Source organism: Narcine bancroftii, chromosome 1 (assembly GCF_036971445.1).
Source record: "Narcine bancroftii isolate sNarBan1 chromosome 1, sNarBan1.hap1, whole genome shotgun sequence".
Taxonomy (NCBI): Eukaryota; Metazoa; Chordata; class Chondrichthyes; order Torpediniformes; family Narcinidae; genus Narcine; species Narcine bancroftii.
The window spans coordinates 202,150,120-202,165,886 of NC_091469.1; the positions used below are offsets into that span (position 1 = coordinate 202,150,120).

The 15,767-nt window shown below is 41.2% G+C and overlaps 2 protein-coding genes across 9 annotated transcripts in view; one reads left to right on the plus strand and one right to left on the minus strand.

Annotated features, from left to right (window-relative positions):
* Positions 1-54: 54 nt before the first annotated feature.
* On the plus strand, positions 55-7,258 carry rpl35 (ribosomal protein L35). Its single transcript, XM_069888364.1, has 4 exons — positions 55-155; positions 3,414-3,550; positions 3,880-3,961; positions 7,072-7,258. Exons 1-4 carry the CDS (start codon positions 153-155, stop codon positions 7,219-7,221), a joined length of 372 nt encoding a protein of 123 aa, XP_069744465.1. The 5' UTR covers positions 55-152; the 3' UTR covers positions 7,222-7,258.
* Positions 7,259-11,628: 4,370 nt separating this feature from the next.
* Positions 11,629-15,767, minus strand: part of wdr38 (WD repeat domain 38) — a 29,941-nt gene continuing 25,802 nt past the window's right edge. For 5 of the 8 annotated variants that reach the window (XM_069888358.1, XM_069888357.1, XM_069888356.1 and 2 more), the window contains one exon: positions 11,640-12,045. In XM_069888358.1, coding sequence (XP_069744459.1) covers positions 11,971-12,045 — 75 coding nt within the window. In that variant the 3' untranslated portion in view covers positions 11,640-11,970. Of the gene's footprint in view, positions 12,046-15,767 lie in introns of all 8 variants that reach the window. The other 3 variants (XM_069888361.1, XM_069888359.1, XM_069888360.1) reach the window with 2 other exon arrangements.

Consider the following 15,767-nt stretch of genomic DNA (forward strand, 5'->3'; position numbering starts at 1 on the left):
CGTAAAGTGTTTACACGGAAAGATTTTAACCTCGTACTCATGCAGTTTCTCATACCCCCCCCCCCCCCCGCACCAGGACATGGTGGGGCCCGTCACGTGGTAAGGCTGGGCCCGCCCTTTGCTCCTTCCTTTCCGGCACTTGCCCCGACAAGATGGTAGGTTGCGCGATGGCGGCGGCATCGTCATCCGACTCAATCTTCGGGCCTCGGGGGCGGCCGAGCGCCTCCGTCCCCTTCCACTCGAGTCCCGACCTTCGCCCTGCCGGCGGCCGCCGTTATTTTTTAGGGGGGGGGGTTGTAGAGAAGAAATGTTTAGGAGGTCTCGGCTTTGGGAGGCGAGCCTTGGGAAGTGGTGCTCGAGGCTCCGAATTCGGCCCTGGGCCCTGACCCTTTGCTCCGGCCGCGGTGTGCGAGTGGATGTGTGTCGGCGGTGTTGGGAGGGGAGAGTGCATAGGGGGATTATTAGTTGACGGTAATGGAGGGGGCCAACATAAAGCTGCAGGAATCCTGAGCAAACTGGAGGGACTCAGCGGGTCATGTAGGAACCATGGGTGGAGGGAAGTGGGCAGTTTGAGGTCAGGGTCCTTTATCGAGAAGGGTGAGAGGAACAGACAGATGGAAGGTAGATTAAGCTTTTATATAATTGGAGCTGGAAGGTAATACAACAAAAAAAAAGCTGGAAATTGAAATGTTGGAAACGTTCTGTAAGTTGATGTTTCGAGTCAGACATTTCTTCATTGTTTTGGCATGACCTATTCTGTTAATGGGGCGAAATGGTGAGGTAGTGTTCTCTTGGTAATTGATGGAGATTGGGGGTTAGAAGGAAAGGATGAGATTGAAGGACTAGGCCCTTTCAAGCTGCAGTATAAAATGGAGTTAACTGGGCAATTTACCCAGTTAGTGCCTCATTCATGGCATCTTGAAAGGATTTTAATCCAGCCGGGTTCCTGACCTACCTCAGTAGTCAGAGAACCCAGTTAAACGTAACTAGGTCGCATCCACTGGCGACTTGAACAGGAAAATGGCAGACGTGGTTACTCCTGTGTCACAGGAAAATCCCTGACTGAAGTGCCTGCTGTGATCGGGGAGAGAGAGGGGTTGATGTGTGGGAGGGGAGAGAGGGGTCATTGCTGGTGTGGTGTGAACTGCCGCTGCTGCGAACACCACTCCGGTTTACATGACAGCTCAACATTCACAGCAGCAGGATGTTGCTGGGGGTGGGGGGGGAGGTGGTGGTGGAGCGATTGACAGGGTGGGTGCCAATTGACAGTGGGGGTGGTGACTGACTGGGCGGGGACTTACTGAGTTCTTATGATTGTGAAGCGTCACATACTGCGTTATCACAGGGGGTGGGATTCCCCCTTAAATCGCTGGGTTGCCATTTGAAGGTGTTGCAGTACCTTTTCCCCAGTAATCGAACTTGGGTCTCAGGAGGTTGACCCAGGTGCTGCAGTTTAAAAGAGCTTTATCTGAGATGAGAGGTGTTGGTTATTGGGAGTGCCTGGATGGATAAAGAATTGCTGCAATCCTGTGTATGCTGAGACACTGAGGACCTAAATGTTATTGTGTGCGTCCCTTTTTTTTAACAATTTTGGTTTTAATGTTCCACAGTTAATATCTCAATTTTTTAGTCCTGGTTTGAGTGTTCCATTTTGCTTTAAATATGTGCTGAGTACCTGTATGACACACCCTGTTGGTGTGGGTCAAGCAGCATCAGTGTGAGAAAAAGAATGGTCAATGTTTTCAGCTGATGTTTCAAGGCATTTCTGTTCAAAGTGTCTGTTTGACCTGCTGAGTTCTTCCAGCAGATTCCAGTGTCTGCAGTCTTCTATGTGTTTGCCAAGGACACTGATTGGATGTGGATCTACCAGGCTTCAGTGGGGTGGCTCTGGTTGACTAAATGAATGCGGTTTCCATGCTGCTGCAGATTTCAAAGAGGTGTTAGTAGGGAACGTGCATCTCTGCCAAAAGTTTGTTGTTCATTTATAATTGCTTTAATGAAACTGTACATTCATAATATTACTGCAGGATGGTTGGAAGGTAGGGATTGCCAAAGTTTGGACCCAGTGATGAATTAGCAGCGATGGGTTAATATGGTGTACAATCTGGAGTGGCTGTGCTGCCCTGTGGGCTTGGTGTCTTTGTTCAAGATGGCAAAAATTGTAGATTTGAGGTTTATCATGTGCACCATGGAGATTGTATTTCAATGTTGTTGAAGATTTTAAAATGAGTATTTCAATTGGGAAATTGAATACCAGTTAATTTAATTACAGTAAAATGATGATAACCTGGTCTCTCTAATGCTTGGGAATGTGACAACAATTTTTGGACTATTAATCCCCCAAAACACATTTTATTTGTTTTTTGTATGTTGCATGGTATTGTAAATTTTCCAATGAATCTGATCAATTGAATAAGGGCGTGGAAACAAGTCCCAGGTGAGCTAGATGCCAAGAAAGTGGGCAGCATGTTAATGCCTATCTTGTTTCAAGTCCGGTGCTGTCTGTAAGGAGTTTGTACATTCTCCTTGTGTCGATGTGGGTTACCTCTGGGTGCTCCAGGGTTCCTCCCATTGTTCAAAACGTACCAAAGGTGGTCAATTGGGTGTAGTTAGAGGCAGCAGAGGCTCGAAGGGCCACAAGAGCATGTAACCATGCTATATGTCTAAATTTTAATTTAAAGCAAATTGCTTCCTAAACACATTTTAATGTTCTTGATCCTAAATGGCATGAATCTTGTGGATAATGTACTTCATCCTAAATGGCATGAATCTTGTGGATAATGTACTTCATCCTAAATGGCATGAATCTTGTGGATTAAAGGCAATAAATGGATGATAGAAAACAAACATTTTCAGGTGCTGGAATTAAAATTAAAAATGAATGCTGGAGATTCTTATCAACTAAGGCATGTGGAAAGAAAATGAAGTTAAATTTTGGGTAAAGGGCATTTCATCATGTGTGGTTTGGCATTAATTTTCTCTTCCTGGCTTGTCCAGCAAAGTTAAAGACAATCAGTACAGGTTTCTCCTAGAATCTCCATGGTTACTGGAATTGAAGTCTTGAGTAAAGATGTGCAGTAGGATGGATGCAAATAAATGATCTTAAGATGGAGAAACCCAAGGTTAGCTTAAAGTTAGTGTAGCTGGTCAGGAGCAGTAGCAAAAGAAAACTGCAACACAGATCAAGGTCCGTGAACCCATTGTGGCTTGGGCCCAATGACCTGGAATTAATTCCCCAGTCTGGCCAGATCAAATAACATTTTGGAAATTGTGGCATAAGGACCAATAATGGGTAAATGGAAGAATTATTGATGAGGCTTTCTGCAATTGCTCTTAGAGTGGCAAGTGGAAAATTGGTGGGTTTGCCTTAAAGCTTTGATCTGTGATAGTAACTTGTCTCTGTACTAAAACAGGCAAAAATTAAGGCACGTGATCTGCGTGGCAAGAAAAAGGAGGAGCTCCTTAAGCAGCTGGATGACCTCAAGGTGGAACTTTCCCAGCTTCGTGTTGCCAAAGTAACAGGAGGAGCTGCATCGAAGCTTTCCAAGATGTAAGTAAAAGTGGAGGATATAATGAACAAGTCATTAATTGAGATGTAATAATCTAGCTTTGCTCATAGTCTAGGTCCACAGAACAGTAAGGGTATGAAGGAGTTTGCTGCAATGTCTATAGAATCAGAATCCTTGAACCAGTATTTTCTCAAAAACTTGGAACTTCACCTTTTGGTTATTTTGGCATTGGCGCACGTTATCTCTGCATTTGTTATGTGAATTGACCCAGAGCATCTGGCTTCCACGGCCTTGATATTTGATGAGATATGAAAATGGATAATTATTTTTAATTCTCCCCCTCTTTCCCCCACCATTACCACACCTCTAGCCGTGTTGTGCGCAAGTCCATCGCCAGAGTCCTCACGGTCATCAATCAGACACAGAAAGAGAATTTGAGAAAATTCTACAAAGTAAGTGTGGCATTTTTGGAAAGTGCATTCAAAATGTGATTCTTGGATGGTGTGTATGATGTGGAGAAAATTATTGTCCTGGTAGTTTGAAGCTTGTTGAAGAATAATTGATTATTTTGTCTAATGAGTAACTATCCAAGGTCCAGAATTACCTGTTATGAGATGACCCTCCTTTCTGGTATTCCCAGTTAATTATTTTCTAGATTATCTTCGGATAATGTAGTATTGTCCATAGTGCTAGATTTATTTCTAGATTATATTCAGATAAGCAGCAATTCATACTGGTCCATTTATAGAAATGTGTTCTAGTTTTAAGAGGGTGTCCTGTTTACTTTCAACTTAAGAATCTTATCACTTATCACACTTCCTCCACATCCCACACATTTCTAAGGGGTTCATTTCAAAAAGCAGCTTCTGGGTTCTGTTAGCAAGACCTATTTATAAGATGATTTTCCCCAAATCAGAAACATCAGTTTTCTCTAGCTATCCATATTACGTTGCTCTACATGTTTTGCTAGACTTCTTTCACCTCATTGAAAAATCATCCTAATGGTGCCAGAATTAAACTCGTGGAATAATTCTGCATCCAGACATAAATAACTTCTATGAAAGTAGTGACTGACCTGCAAAATGCTTCAAAAATGTGTATCATTTTCTTGAGCTGAGAAGCCCTACTTGGAATTATTATTGGATATATGACAACCACTGACCATGTGGGGGTTTGTGTGTGGCATCTTGTCAAATGCTTTTTCAAAATCTAAATACAGGTATGCACCACTTAATGTCTATTCGGGCTACATCTGACCGCATAAGGTCCCATAAGGTCATAATGGTATTGATTTGGAAGTGAAACAAAGGGTTATTAAAGAACAGAAAAGTGGAAAGCAGTAAATGCTTTTGCTCGCGATGTAGACAACGTCACACTGGATAATCATGATAATCCTTAAAATACAAAGAAAAAAATTCTCCAAGCTATTAAAAGATCGGCTCCACTGAAAGCTACATGGCTAACAAAAACATGGGAGGGATTTGTATCAGATATGAAGAAATTGCTCACGGCATGGATTGAGGACCAAACACAAAAGTGAGTCTAAGGCACGAAGCTTGTTTCAGATGCTTAAAGAAAAAGCAGGACCTGAATACGGTAGGAATTTAGGGCTAGCTCTGGGTGGCTCAGGCACTTCAAACAATGTTTTTCACTACATGATGTGAAAGTGAGTGGTGAGTCTGCAAGTGCTAATGTGAAAACAGCAGAAGAACTTGTTGAAACCTTAGATAAACTAATTGTAGAGGAAGATTATTTGCCCCGGCAAATTTTTAAACCTTATTCTGGAAGTGAATGCCTGAAAGAACCTTAATCCATAAGGAGGCCAAGTCAAAGCCAGGCTTTAAGGCTTTTAAAGATAGTGACAGTGTTGTTAGGAGGCAACGTTGCTGGCGACAAATTAAAGCCATTTCTTATTTGGCATAGTGAAAACCCCAGGGCTTTCAAGAACATTAACAAACATATCTTACCAGTTCATTACAGGAGCAATAAAAAGTCCTGGATGACACAAATGCTGTTTCAGGATACCCTTCTCAATTGCTATGCCAGTGAAATGGAGAAGTACTGCTTGGAAGAAGGCAGAGAATGTTCCAGGACATTTCCCCCCCCCACCTTTTGTTGGTGACCGCCACCCCAACATCAAAGTAGTGTTCCTCCCACCAAACACCACCTCTTTAATACAGCAAATGGGCCAAGGGATTATTGCAGCATTCAAGGCCTACTACCTGAGGAGGACATTTGCTCAGGCTGTTGCTGTAACTGATGACACTGGCAAGAGACTGATGTAGTTCTAGAAGGAGTACTATATTTTCCACTGCATAAAGAACCTTGCTTCGGCCTGGGATGATGTGACAAGGAGTACATGAATGGCATATGAAAAAAATACTGAAGCGCTATGCACCAGTCCTTGAGGGATTTGAGAATGATGATGAGATTGCAAAGATTAATAGAGCTGTTGTCGACGTGGTAACCTGGACATGGATGATGAGGACATTGAAGAATCCCTAGACATGATTCATGAGCAACTAACTAATTTAGAGTTGCTGGAGCTAGAGCAAGAGCAAACAGCTGAAGAAGAGGCAAGAGAAAAGGAAACTGCAGAAGAAGAACAGGTGCAGAAGAGGTTCACTGTTAAGGGGTTAGGCAAATTCTTTGCAGACCTTAACAGCTTGCTGAAGAGATGGTCCCAAACACTGAACACTTTTCACCGATAGAAAGGAATGCTCATGCAGTTTTTCGATGCATATAAAGAAATTTTTGAAGAAAAGAAAAAGCAAACAACACTGGACATATTCCTGAAGAAGCCAACACCTCCCCAGGAAGAGCCTCAGCCAGGTCCTTCAGTCATTACAGAGTGACAGTTCATCATGGGGGGTTATTCAGCCTGAAACTCTTCCAGTGGAACACTGAGGAAATTGAGAACAGTGACGTGGACGACCCTGATACTCAATGTTAACTTATGTGTGACATAGGCTAAGAAAGTGTTTACGTAAAAGTTTTAAAAAGTGGGGAAAAAATTAGTTTAATTTAGCATAAGCATCCCATATAACTAAGTATATACAGTAATATGGTGTTCACGCAACACCCAAATCGCATAGCGCCCAATTTCACAGTGTATCACGGATGTTACATGACGCATACCTGTACATTGTCTACAGGTTTTCCCGTATCACTGCCACATCCTTAAGGAATTTGGGCATGCTTGTTGCTCAGGATTCGTCATTCCTAAAAACATTTGTACGAGGTTTGATTGTATTCAGCTTTATGAATGATGTTATTTTCTCTTTGATTATCTACCTCCCTTGATGACATCACAGATAAGACAGCAAGTTGTCATTGAGAAACTGAGCAATAAGTCTGCTGATGAATGGATTTGACTATTTGTATATTGTGTAAAATGGTGTGCATCCTGGTTCTGCCATAAGGGAATCAGCATGTTTGCTATTTTGGTGCCTGTCAATTTATTTGTGTGAAAGTCTGCAGTGGAAAAGATAATTTTGACGTGTTAGTTGAGTTTCAAAGGGTACTGAGCTGAGACTGCTGACCAAAAATATCTTGTCTTCAGGGCAAGAAGTTCAAGCCTTTGGATCTGCGACCCAAGAAGACCCGAGCAATGCGTCGGCGTCTGAACAAGCATGAGGAGCGTTTGAAGACCAAGAAACAACTAAGGAAAGAGCGTCTGTACCCCATGCGCAAATATGCTGTGAAAGCTTAAATGTTCACCCACAGAAGTTATTAAATTTAAGAAAAGACTTGTGTTATTGAATGACTTTTTATATTCCTAATTAAAAGGTGTTGGAAATGGGACGGAGGCTACATTTATTGACAGGTGGCCTTTTTTTTAAAAAACAGTAATTTCAGGAAATGTTTGAGAAGAATAATTATCTATTTGCACAAACTAAATTCTCCATATAATATTTAACAGATCCTGAATTTAAATGAACAATTGATTGACTGTTTTGAAAATAGCTTGTGGTATTTTTTTAAGACAAGCAGGTTTGAATTCAGTCAGGTATGGGATTCTGGCATTAGATTGAACACCGTAACATCTGGTCATGAATGTTGCAACTAGCAGGATTAAGAAATCCAGTGGCTGCAGTACTATTGTGGAATTACTCCTTGATGAACACCCTTTACTGCAGATTTTACTGCCTAGAAGTTGCTCTGTTGCAGCATAAGTTTCTGAATTTGGCACATTGACTTGGTTTGATGCAGAAACTGATCGTTAGCCAAGGGAAGAAGACATTGGTATGTGTGTAGACTGATCTTAAATTATCCTCTACCTGGATAAAATTGACAAGGGCAACCGTTGAGGCTTGCTTCTGAAGGTGTTTTAAGGGTGTCTATTAGGACCTACCTTCCACTCTTGTACATTTGTGCTGCATTTGTACCACTGATCTTTAAAGTATTTTGAATAGTATGCAAGGAAACTTGGCTGCAGCTGACAATTTTTTTTCTTTTACAATAGGTTAAAAAAAAAACTTGGGATTTGGTAGATTAAAAAAAATCCAATTAGATACTGGATACAACAGGCAGAATTCCAAGAAGCATTTTAAATGTTACTTAAGAAATTAGGACCTTGAGTGAAGTAAATAATTGTTTGGCCAGGTGTAAATTACCCATGCTTGTGTTAATTTTCTGTTTTAAGTGAAATGGTTTCAATTCAGATAGTTCTCATGCTTGTATTACTGTGGTGCAGGAAGAATGAATGATTGGGTTGCTTTTTATATGTCTGCATTTTGTTATAAATGTGTAATGTGAACATTAAGAAAAGCTCATTGACAGGAGGCAAGAAACGTTATACTTCAGAAATGAAAACATGTCTAAATAGTAACTGAAGCAAGGACAGAACAGAAAATATTTTCAGACACATCTGGATGTTTTAAAAATGACCTGAATGGGATTTAGGGAGGACATTGAGAGGTTAAGTATATAAGTAACTGATTTGACTGCATTTGAAATTATGTCCAACATTGGGCTTGCTTTTTGGTTGGGTAGTGGCTGGATTCCTGTCAATTAAAAATGATTACTTGGCCTTTATATAACAATTACAGCACGGAAACTGGCCAATCGGCCCTTCTAGTCCGCACCGATTTAAGTGAAATTCCACTAGTTCCACCTACCTGCTCCCTGCCCATAACCATCCAACCCCCTCACATCCATGTACTCATCCAACCTCCTCTTAAATGACAAAATTGACCCTGTTGCCAGAAGATCATTCCACTCAGCCACCACTCTGAGTGAAGAATCTACCTCTTATGTTACTTCTAAAGTTTTGCCCCAACCCTTAACTTATGACCCCTTGTTCCAATCTCTCCTACCCTCAAGGGGAAGAGCCTCTTCACATCTACTCGATCTATTCCCCTCATAATTTCATATACTTCGATCAAATCCCCTCTCAACCTTCTACGCTGTAATGAATAAAGACCCAGTCTACTCAATCTTTCTCCATATTCTAGATACTGCAATCCAGGCAACTTTTTAAATCTTCTCTGCACCCTCTCTACCTAGTAATTTAATATTTATTCAGCACAAGAATTGCTTGATACATTTGGGCATCTGAGCAGTTACTTTCAAGAATACCTTGATGCAGTGTAAATTGTGCTTGTGTAGCAGTTATGATTCCAGAATTCCACTATTGGTATTGCACTGGTCTTCTGCAACTTGTGATATTGGCGACGTCCTTTTGTACAACATTTTCTATGTGGTTAATGACCTGCTGTATGGCCTAACCCGTGGAATTTTGCTCCAGTCACAACATCTAGGATTCAGTCCCAGCCAGATGTTGGTGGAGAAAGTAGTATGCAGGAGGAATGGTCAGGATTTGGCTTTACCCTTCCCTCTAATTAGCAACACTGCAGTACAATTTGGTTGTCTGCTTTCCCATCCACATCTGTCTCATGGGCGTTCAGTCCAGTTTGAACATTTAAAATCTTATTTAATCCCTCATATTATGGGGCCATTTTTTTCCAAATTGTTTCTCAATTCAAATGTGTTTTCATGAGCTTTGGGGACTTTGGATCAAAACACATTGCTTGTATTGAAAAGTTTGTTTTCCAAATGCTTTTGAGGTTTTTGTCAATTGTGTTAAAGCAATAGTTCCTATATTTTGATCTTGCTGAATTGCACCATAGTTCATACTGCCTCTCTTCCTCCAGAATTAAATTGAAAAATTTTAACTTCAGACATACAGCACAGCAACAGGCCATTTTGGCCCATGAGTCCGTGCCATCCAATTACACCCAATTGACCTACCTCCCTGGTACATTTTGAATGGTGGGAGGAAACAGGTGCTCCCAGGGAAAACCCATGTAGATATGCGGAGAAAGTACAAACTCCTTGCAGCGCTGCGCTAACTGTGCTGAATGTAAATACTCATTTGATCCCTTGGGAAAGTTTTTAGGAGTACAAGTAGAAGCAAGGGGCTAAATACTCCTGCTTCTACATCATTCAGTAAGATCATGGATAACTAGCCCATTTTATGCTGAAGCTCAACATTATAGTTGGCTCAAGTTAAGGTGACGACCTACAAGGCGGATCCCGCGTTGCCTTTGTGCAGAGCTGAGTCGGGAACCGGCTTCCAGAACTGTAGGAGGTGGGGCGAATGGTGTAGTAGAGCTGCCCGCCACCATGACCAAACGTGCGCTAAGAAAGGAAAGCGGCCTATATGTGACAATGGTAACCGAAGAGCAGGTAAAAGCACGAGTGGAGATCTGTGCAAGCAGCCTGAGAACTCTGAAGCATATGGGTTTTTTAAAATTCGCGCTTCTGGGTCGTGGACTGACAGCATCATTGTGATGTCATCAACCTTCCCCCTTGGATCCACATTCAGCGGCACTCCACTTACAGAGGAGATGGAGCAACTTCACCTCTGACTCTACCTCCCCCCTCGACAGATGGAAGATGGGGTGAGTTCAGCCAGTAAATCTGTCTTCGGACCTTTTATGGATGTAAGTGATTTTAAAAACAATATCTGTCTTTACAATTGCTTTTTTTCCTACTATGAAGGGGCCTACTGACACCTATATTTCTGGGTTCCCTTAATAGCTTAACTCTCTTGAATGTGCTAAGCAACTGACCCTCCATTGCTCTCTTTAATAATTTAATACTAAATTATTATTCTAGATTTAAGCCAATTAAAGTTAAATCTTAATGGTACTTCTAAAAATCTGTGACCCATTGGGTGAGGAAAATCTCTTTCTAATGGTAGTGAATGGCAATTTATTTAATGTCCAAACATTGCAAGCAGGGAAATTCAGCCGTGCAAACTATTCTGTCAAACTCCTTGAAATCTATTATATCATTTGATGCAGTTGCCTCTGTTCATAAACTGGAAAGTTGGTTCATCGCTGAACTTTGTTGCATTCCCTCAACAACCAGTATCTCCTGCAAAGTTGGGAGTTTCTTTCCAGCTATAGGTTGTCACTTAACAATTTGGATCTTTGGGAATCTCTCCTTTAGCAATGGGGCACTATATTGATAAAGTATATGCAAATACAGCCTTTGCACTGATCTCTGCAACATCCTATTGATCATAGTCTCTTACGATTTTGTGTTCACTCTCTAAGCCAGAATTTGTACTGGCTGATATATTAACTGACATCTGCACTAATATTTAATAACTGCAGTGGGCTATGTTTTTAAAATGTTAAATGTACGACATGCACTGGTTTCTCCTCTTTGCCATTCATAAGTTCTCTTTCTTAAACTGATGATGCTTCTCCCAATTTTTTTTGTCTTGCCACCATTTAATGACTGATTCCAAATATGTCAAACTAACTGGTTTGTAGTTCTGTTTTCTCTCACTCCTTAAATAATGGGGTTATATTTGTATTTTCCAATAACAGAACAGTTGTAAAGTTGTCAAGTTTTGGAAGATTAAATAGATAGCCAATTATTTCAAAACCTTGGCATATAGGTCATTGGATTCTGAGGGCTTATCTTGGTTGCATTAATTTCTGCAATGTAATGTTGATTTCTTTCAACTCACAAGTTGAAAGACTAGACAAGTTATGAAAGAACATTATTCTGACCAGAATATCCATCCAACTAGGCTAATGGTGATCTGATCCAATATCGCCCTGAAAAGCAGAACCTCCAGTAAGCAGTGTGATGCAACCTCGGTTCTGAACTGAGGCATCGTCTTTGATAACACTGGAAAAATGGCATTACAGAAGATGGGATCAAACAATTACCAAATATGATGATGTCTCTGGGATATTTCTGGCTTCCATTTGTTCTTTCTCCACAGATGAATTGACAAAATCTCACATTTCCATTTAGGCTCACAATTACCTATGCAAAATATGGTTTTGCAAATAAAATTGGACCATTTTATGCCTCCTTTAATTCTGATGCCAACTTCATCTTAATCCAATGTTAAATTGGTGTACTTATGTAAATCTTGAAATATTCTTACTTTGAAATCTTGGTGACTGATAGGGATTTGTTGTCTGTGCTATTGCTATTCATGGGTTCCTGCAATCATAATGGTACCAAGAGAAGAAAATTGGCAACTAGTGATATTGTTCAATTTCCCCTGGAAAAAGAAAGAGAAATCATTTTAAAAAGTAGCACAGAGTTAGGAACATGATTAAAAGTAATTTCTGGGTTATAAGAAAAAAAATTGGAGCATCTGGGATGCGGAGAATGTGGTGATTTAGTGAATTGGTCACACCACAGTTGAAGAGAGTAGAGAAAGATGGGGACTGAGTCACAAAGAGCAGTAACAGGAAGGTAGTGCAGGAGTGTCCTGTACTCATCACCCACCAAAACAGATAGACTGCTTTGGATATTGTTGGGGGAGATAGCCCATCAGGAGAAGGGAGCAGTACTCAGGATAGTGGCTCTGCTGTGTAAGAGGAGGGAAAAAGAGTGGTAGAGCAATAGGAGCTTCTGTGGCCACAAAAAGGACTCCTGGATGGTGTGTTGCTTCCCAGGTGCAAGGGTATGGGATGCCTCAGCGGCTGCAGGACATTGTGAAAGGGGAGGATGAACAGCCAGCTGTCATGGTCCATTTTTGTACCAACAAAATACGAAGAAAGGGGGTATGAGGTCCTAAAAGCTGAATTTGGGTCCTCTAAAGTAATAATCTCAGGATTATTACAGCAGTGACGAGCTAATCAGAGAAATAGAAGGATAATTAGAATGAATATGTGGCTTGAATGGTGGTGCAGTTTCTTGGAGCACTGGAACCGATTCTGAGGCAGATGGGACCAGTACAAACCAGATGGTCTACATCTGGGCAGGGGTGGGATCAATGTCCTAGAGAGATTGTTTGCTAGTGCTGTTGGGAAAGGTTTAAACTACCGGGGCAGGGAACCTAAACAAAATGATGGTGGTACAGAGACCAAAGCAAGAGTTAGGAAAGAGAAAAAAGAAAAACAGACGGCAGAAAAGTCGAAAGCAAAGGATGCAGAGGTCATGAGATTCTAAAAGGACAATGAGCATCAGGGCACTTTGTCTGAATGCCCATAGTATTAGAAACAAGGTTAGTGAACTTGAGGTGCAAATTAGTACCCCGGCATATGATTTAGTGGCCATCACAGAAACATAATTGCAAGGGTATCAGGTAATCAGATAGAAAAATAAAGGTGGCGAGTTGGCCCTCTTAATTACAGATGAGATCAGGGCAATAGTGAGAGACTATACAAGAACAGAATGTTAAGAATAGTAAAGGAAAAAAAATCACTGGTCGGAGTTGTCTATCGCCCATCAAATAACAATATCACAGTGGCACAGGCAATTACGGTACCGGTAACCGAGAGATAGCTGAGGCTTGTAAGAACGGAATGGGAAAATCAAGTTGATTGAAGGAGTCTGGAGGATGACTTCATAGAATGCATCTGTGATAGTTTTTTTGAGCAGCATGTTAGGGAACCAACAAGGGAGAGTGTTATTTCAGATCTAGTATTGTGTAATGCGATAGGTAAAAATTAACAATCTAGTAGTTAGGGACCCTCTTGGAGAAAAGCGATCATTGTATGATTGAATTTTTCCTACAGATGGAGGGCGCAATAGTTAGATCTAAAACTAGTATATTGTTCTTGAACAGCCTGGACTGGGAGCATAGGCTAGTTGGCAGAACAGTTGAGGAACAGTGGAAAACTCAGTTTTTTTAGTACTCAACAAAAATATATTCCCGTTTTTAAAAAAGGGCAGTAAGAGTCAGCTTTGGTTAACTAAGGAAATAAAGGAAAGTATAAAATTAAAAGCTCATGTATAAAGTAACTAAGAGCAGTGGGAAACTGAAGGATTGGGATAACTTTAAAAGGTAACAAAGGACAACAAAACAAGGAAAAGGAATAGAGTATGAAGCACAAAATATAAAAACTGATAGCAAAAAAAATATAAATATATAATGGAAGAGGGTGGGTAGAGGGAAGATGAGAAAGGGAGATTGATATTGAATAATGAGGAAATGGCTGAGGCATTGAACAGATACTTTGTGTTAGTCTTCATGGTGGAAGACACATCCAGCTTGCCAAAGAATGGTGAAAGGGAGGTGAGGGCCTTGTGGAAATAATTGTTACAAAAGAGATAGTGATGAACAAACTAATGGGACTGAAAGTGGACAAATCTCCTGGTCTTGATGGGATGCATCCCAGGGTTCTGAAGGAAACTAGTCATTTTCCTAAATTCTCTGGATTCAGGGCATGTCTGTCCCGGCAGATTAGAAGAGAGCAAATGTCATGCCACTTTTTTAAAAAAGGATGTAGGCAGAAGACTGGTAACTATCGGCCAGTTAGCTTTATGTCTGTAGTTGGGGAAAATGCTTGAAGCTGTCAATAAGGATGAAATAGCGAGACATTTAGAATGAAAGGGTTCTATCAGGCAGATTCAGTGTGGATTCAAAGGGCAGGTCTTGTTAGACAAAGCTGCTATAGTTCTTGGAGGATATATGGAGCGGTTGATAGAGTGGAACAGGTTAATGTATCTGGATTGCCAAAGGCGTTTGATAATGTGCTGCACAAGAGACGGGGGAAGTATATTGGCATGGATTGAGGATTTGTTAACTGACAGAAGACAGAGAGACAGAGTTGGGATAAATGGGTGTTTTTCTGATTGGCAGACAGTGGTAAGTGGAGGTGCCACAGGGATCAGTGCTGGGCCTGCAGCTGTTCACCATTTACATTGATGACTTGGAAGAGGGGACAGAGTGTAGTGTAGCTAAGTTTGTGGATGTATTAAATGAGTGGATGTGGAGAGGCTGCAGAAGGGTATAGTCAGGTGAGTCGGCAAAGGTCTGGCAGATGGGAGTAAATCCACTTTGGTAGGAAAAATAGAAGAGCAGATTATTATTTAAATAGTGAAAAACTGCAGCATGCTGTAGTGCAGAAGGACCTGGAAGTGCTTGTGCATGAATCGCAAAAAATTGGGTTGTAGGTACAACATTATTAAGGTAAATGGAACGTTGGCCTTCATCGCGAGAGGAATTGAATTCAAGAGCAGGGAGGTCTTGCTGCAACTGAACAAGGTGAGGCCACACCTGGAGTAATATGTGCAGTTCTGGTCTCCATACTTAAGGAAGGATATGCTGGCCTTGGAGGCAGTCCAGAGGAAGTTTACCAGGTTGATCCCAGAGATGAGGAGGTTGACCTATGAGGAGAGACTAAATCGCCTGGGATTATACTCACTCGAATTCAGATGAATGAGGTGATCTTATAGAAACATAAAATTATGAAAGGGATAGATAGAGGCAGGAAAATTGTGTTCACTGGTAAGTGAGGCCTGAACTAGGGGACACAGCCTCAAAGATTCAGGGGAGTAGATTTAAGACAGATGAGGAAAAACTTTTTCCCAGAGAGCAGTGAATCTGGAATTCTCTGCCCAGTGAAGTAGTTGAGACTACTTCATTAAACATGTTTAAGGTTCTGTTAGATTTCTTTACATTTAAAAAAAAAAGAAATTAAGGGCTATGGGGAAAAGGCAGGTAGGTGGAGTTGAGCCAATGATCAATCAGCCATGATCTTATTAAATGGCGGAGCAGGCTTGATGGGCCGAGTGACCTACTCCACCTGTTTTTTATGTTAAGTGCCTATTGTAATTTTCAATTAATATTCAGTTTAGTTTACTTTAGTCGTCGCATGAAATTTTGTTTATCCCTGAGACTTTAGTGTGTCCGACAAGTTGTGTTTATTGCTTTGACTGGTGGTGAGCTGCCATCATCTTATGTGCTGAAGATAGCAGTTCAGTACTCCTGTGGCTACTTATGGACTGTGTTGGAATCACCTACAGGATGGGCATGCAGATTGGCATCCC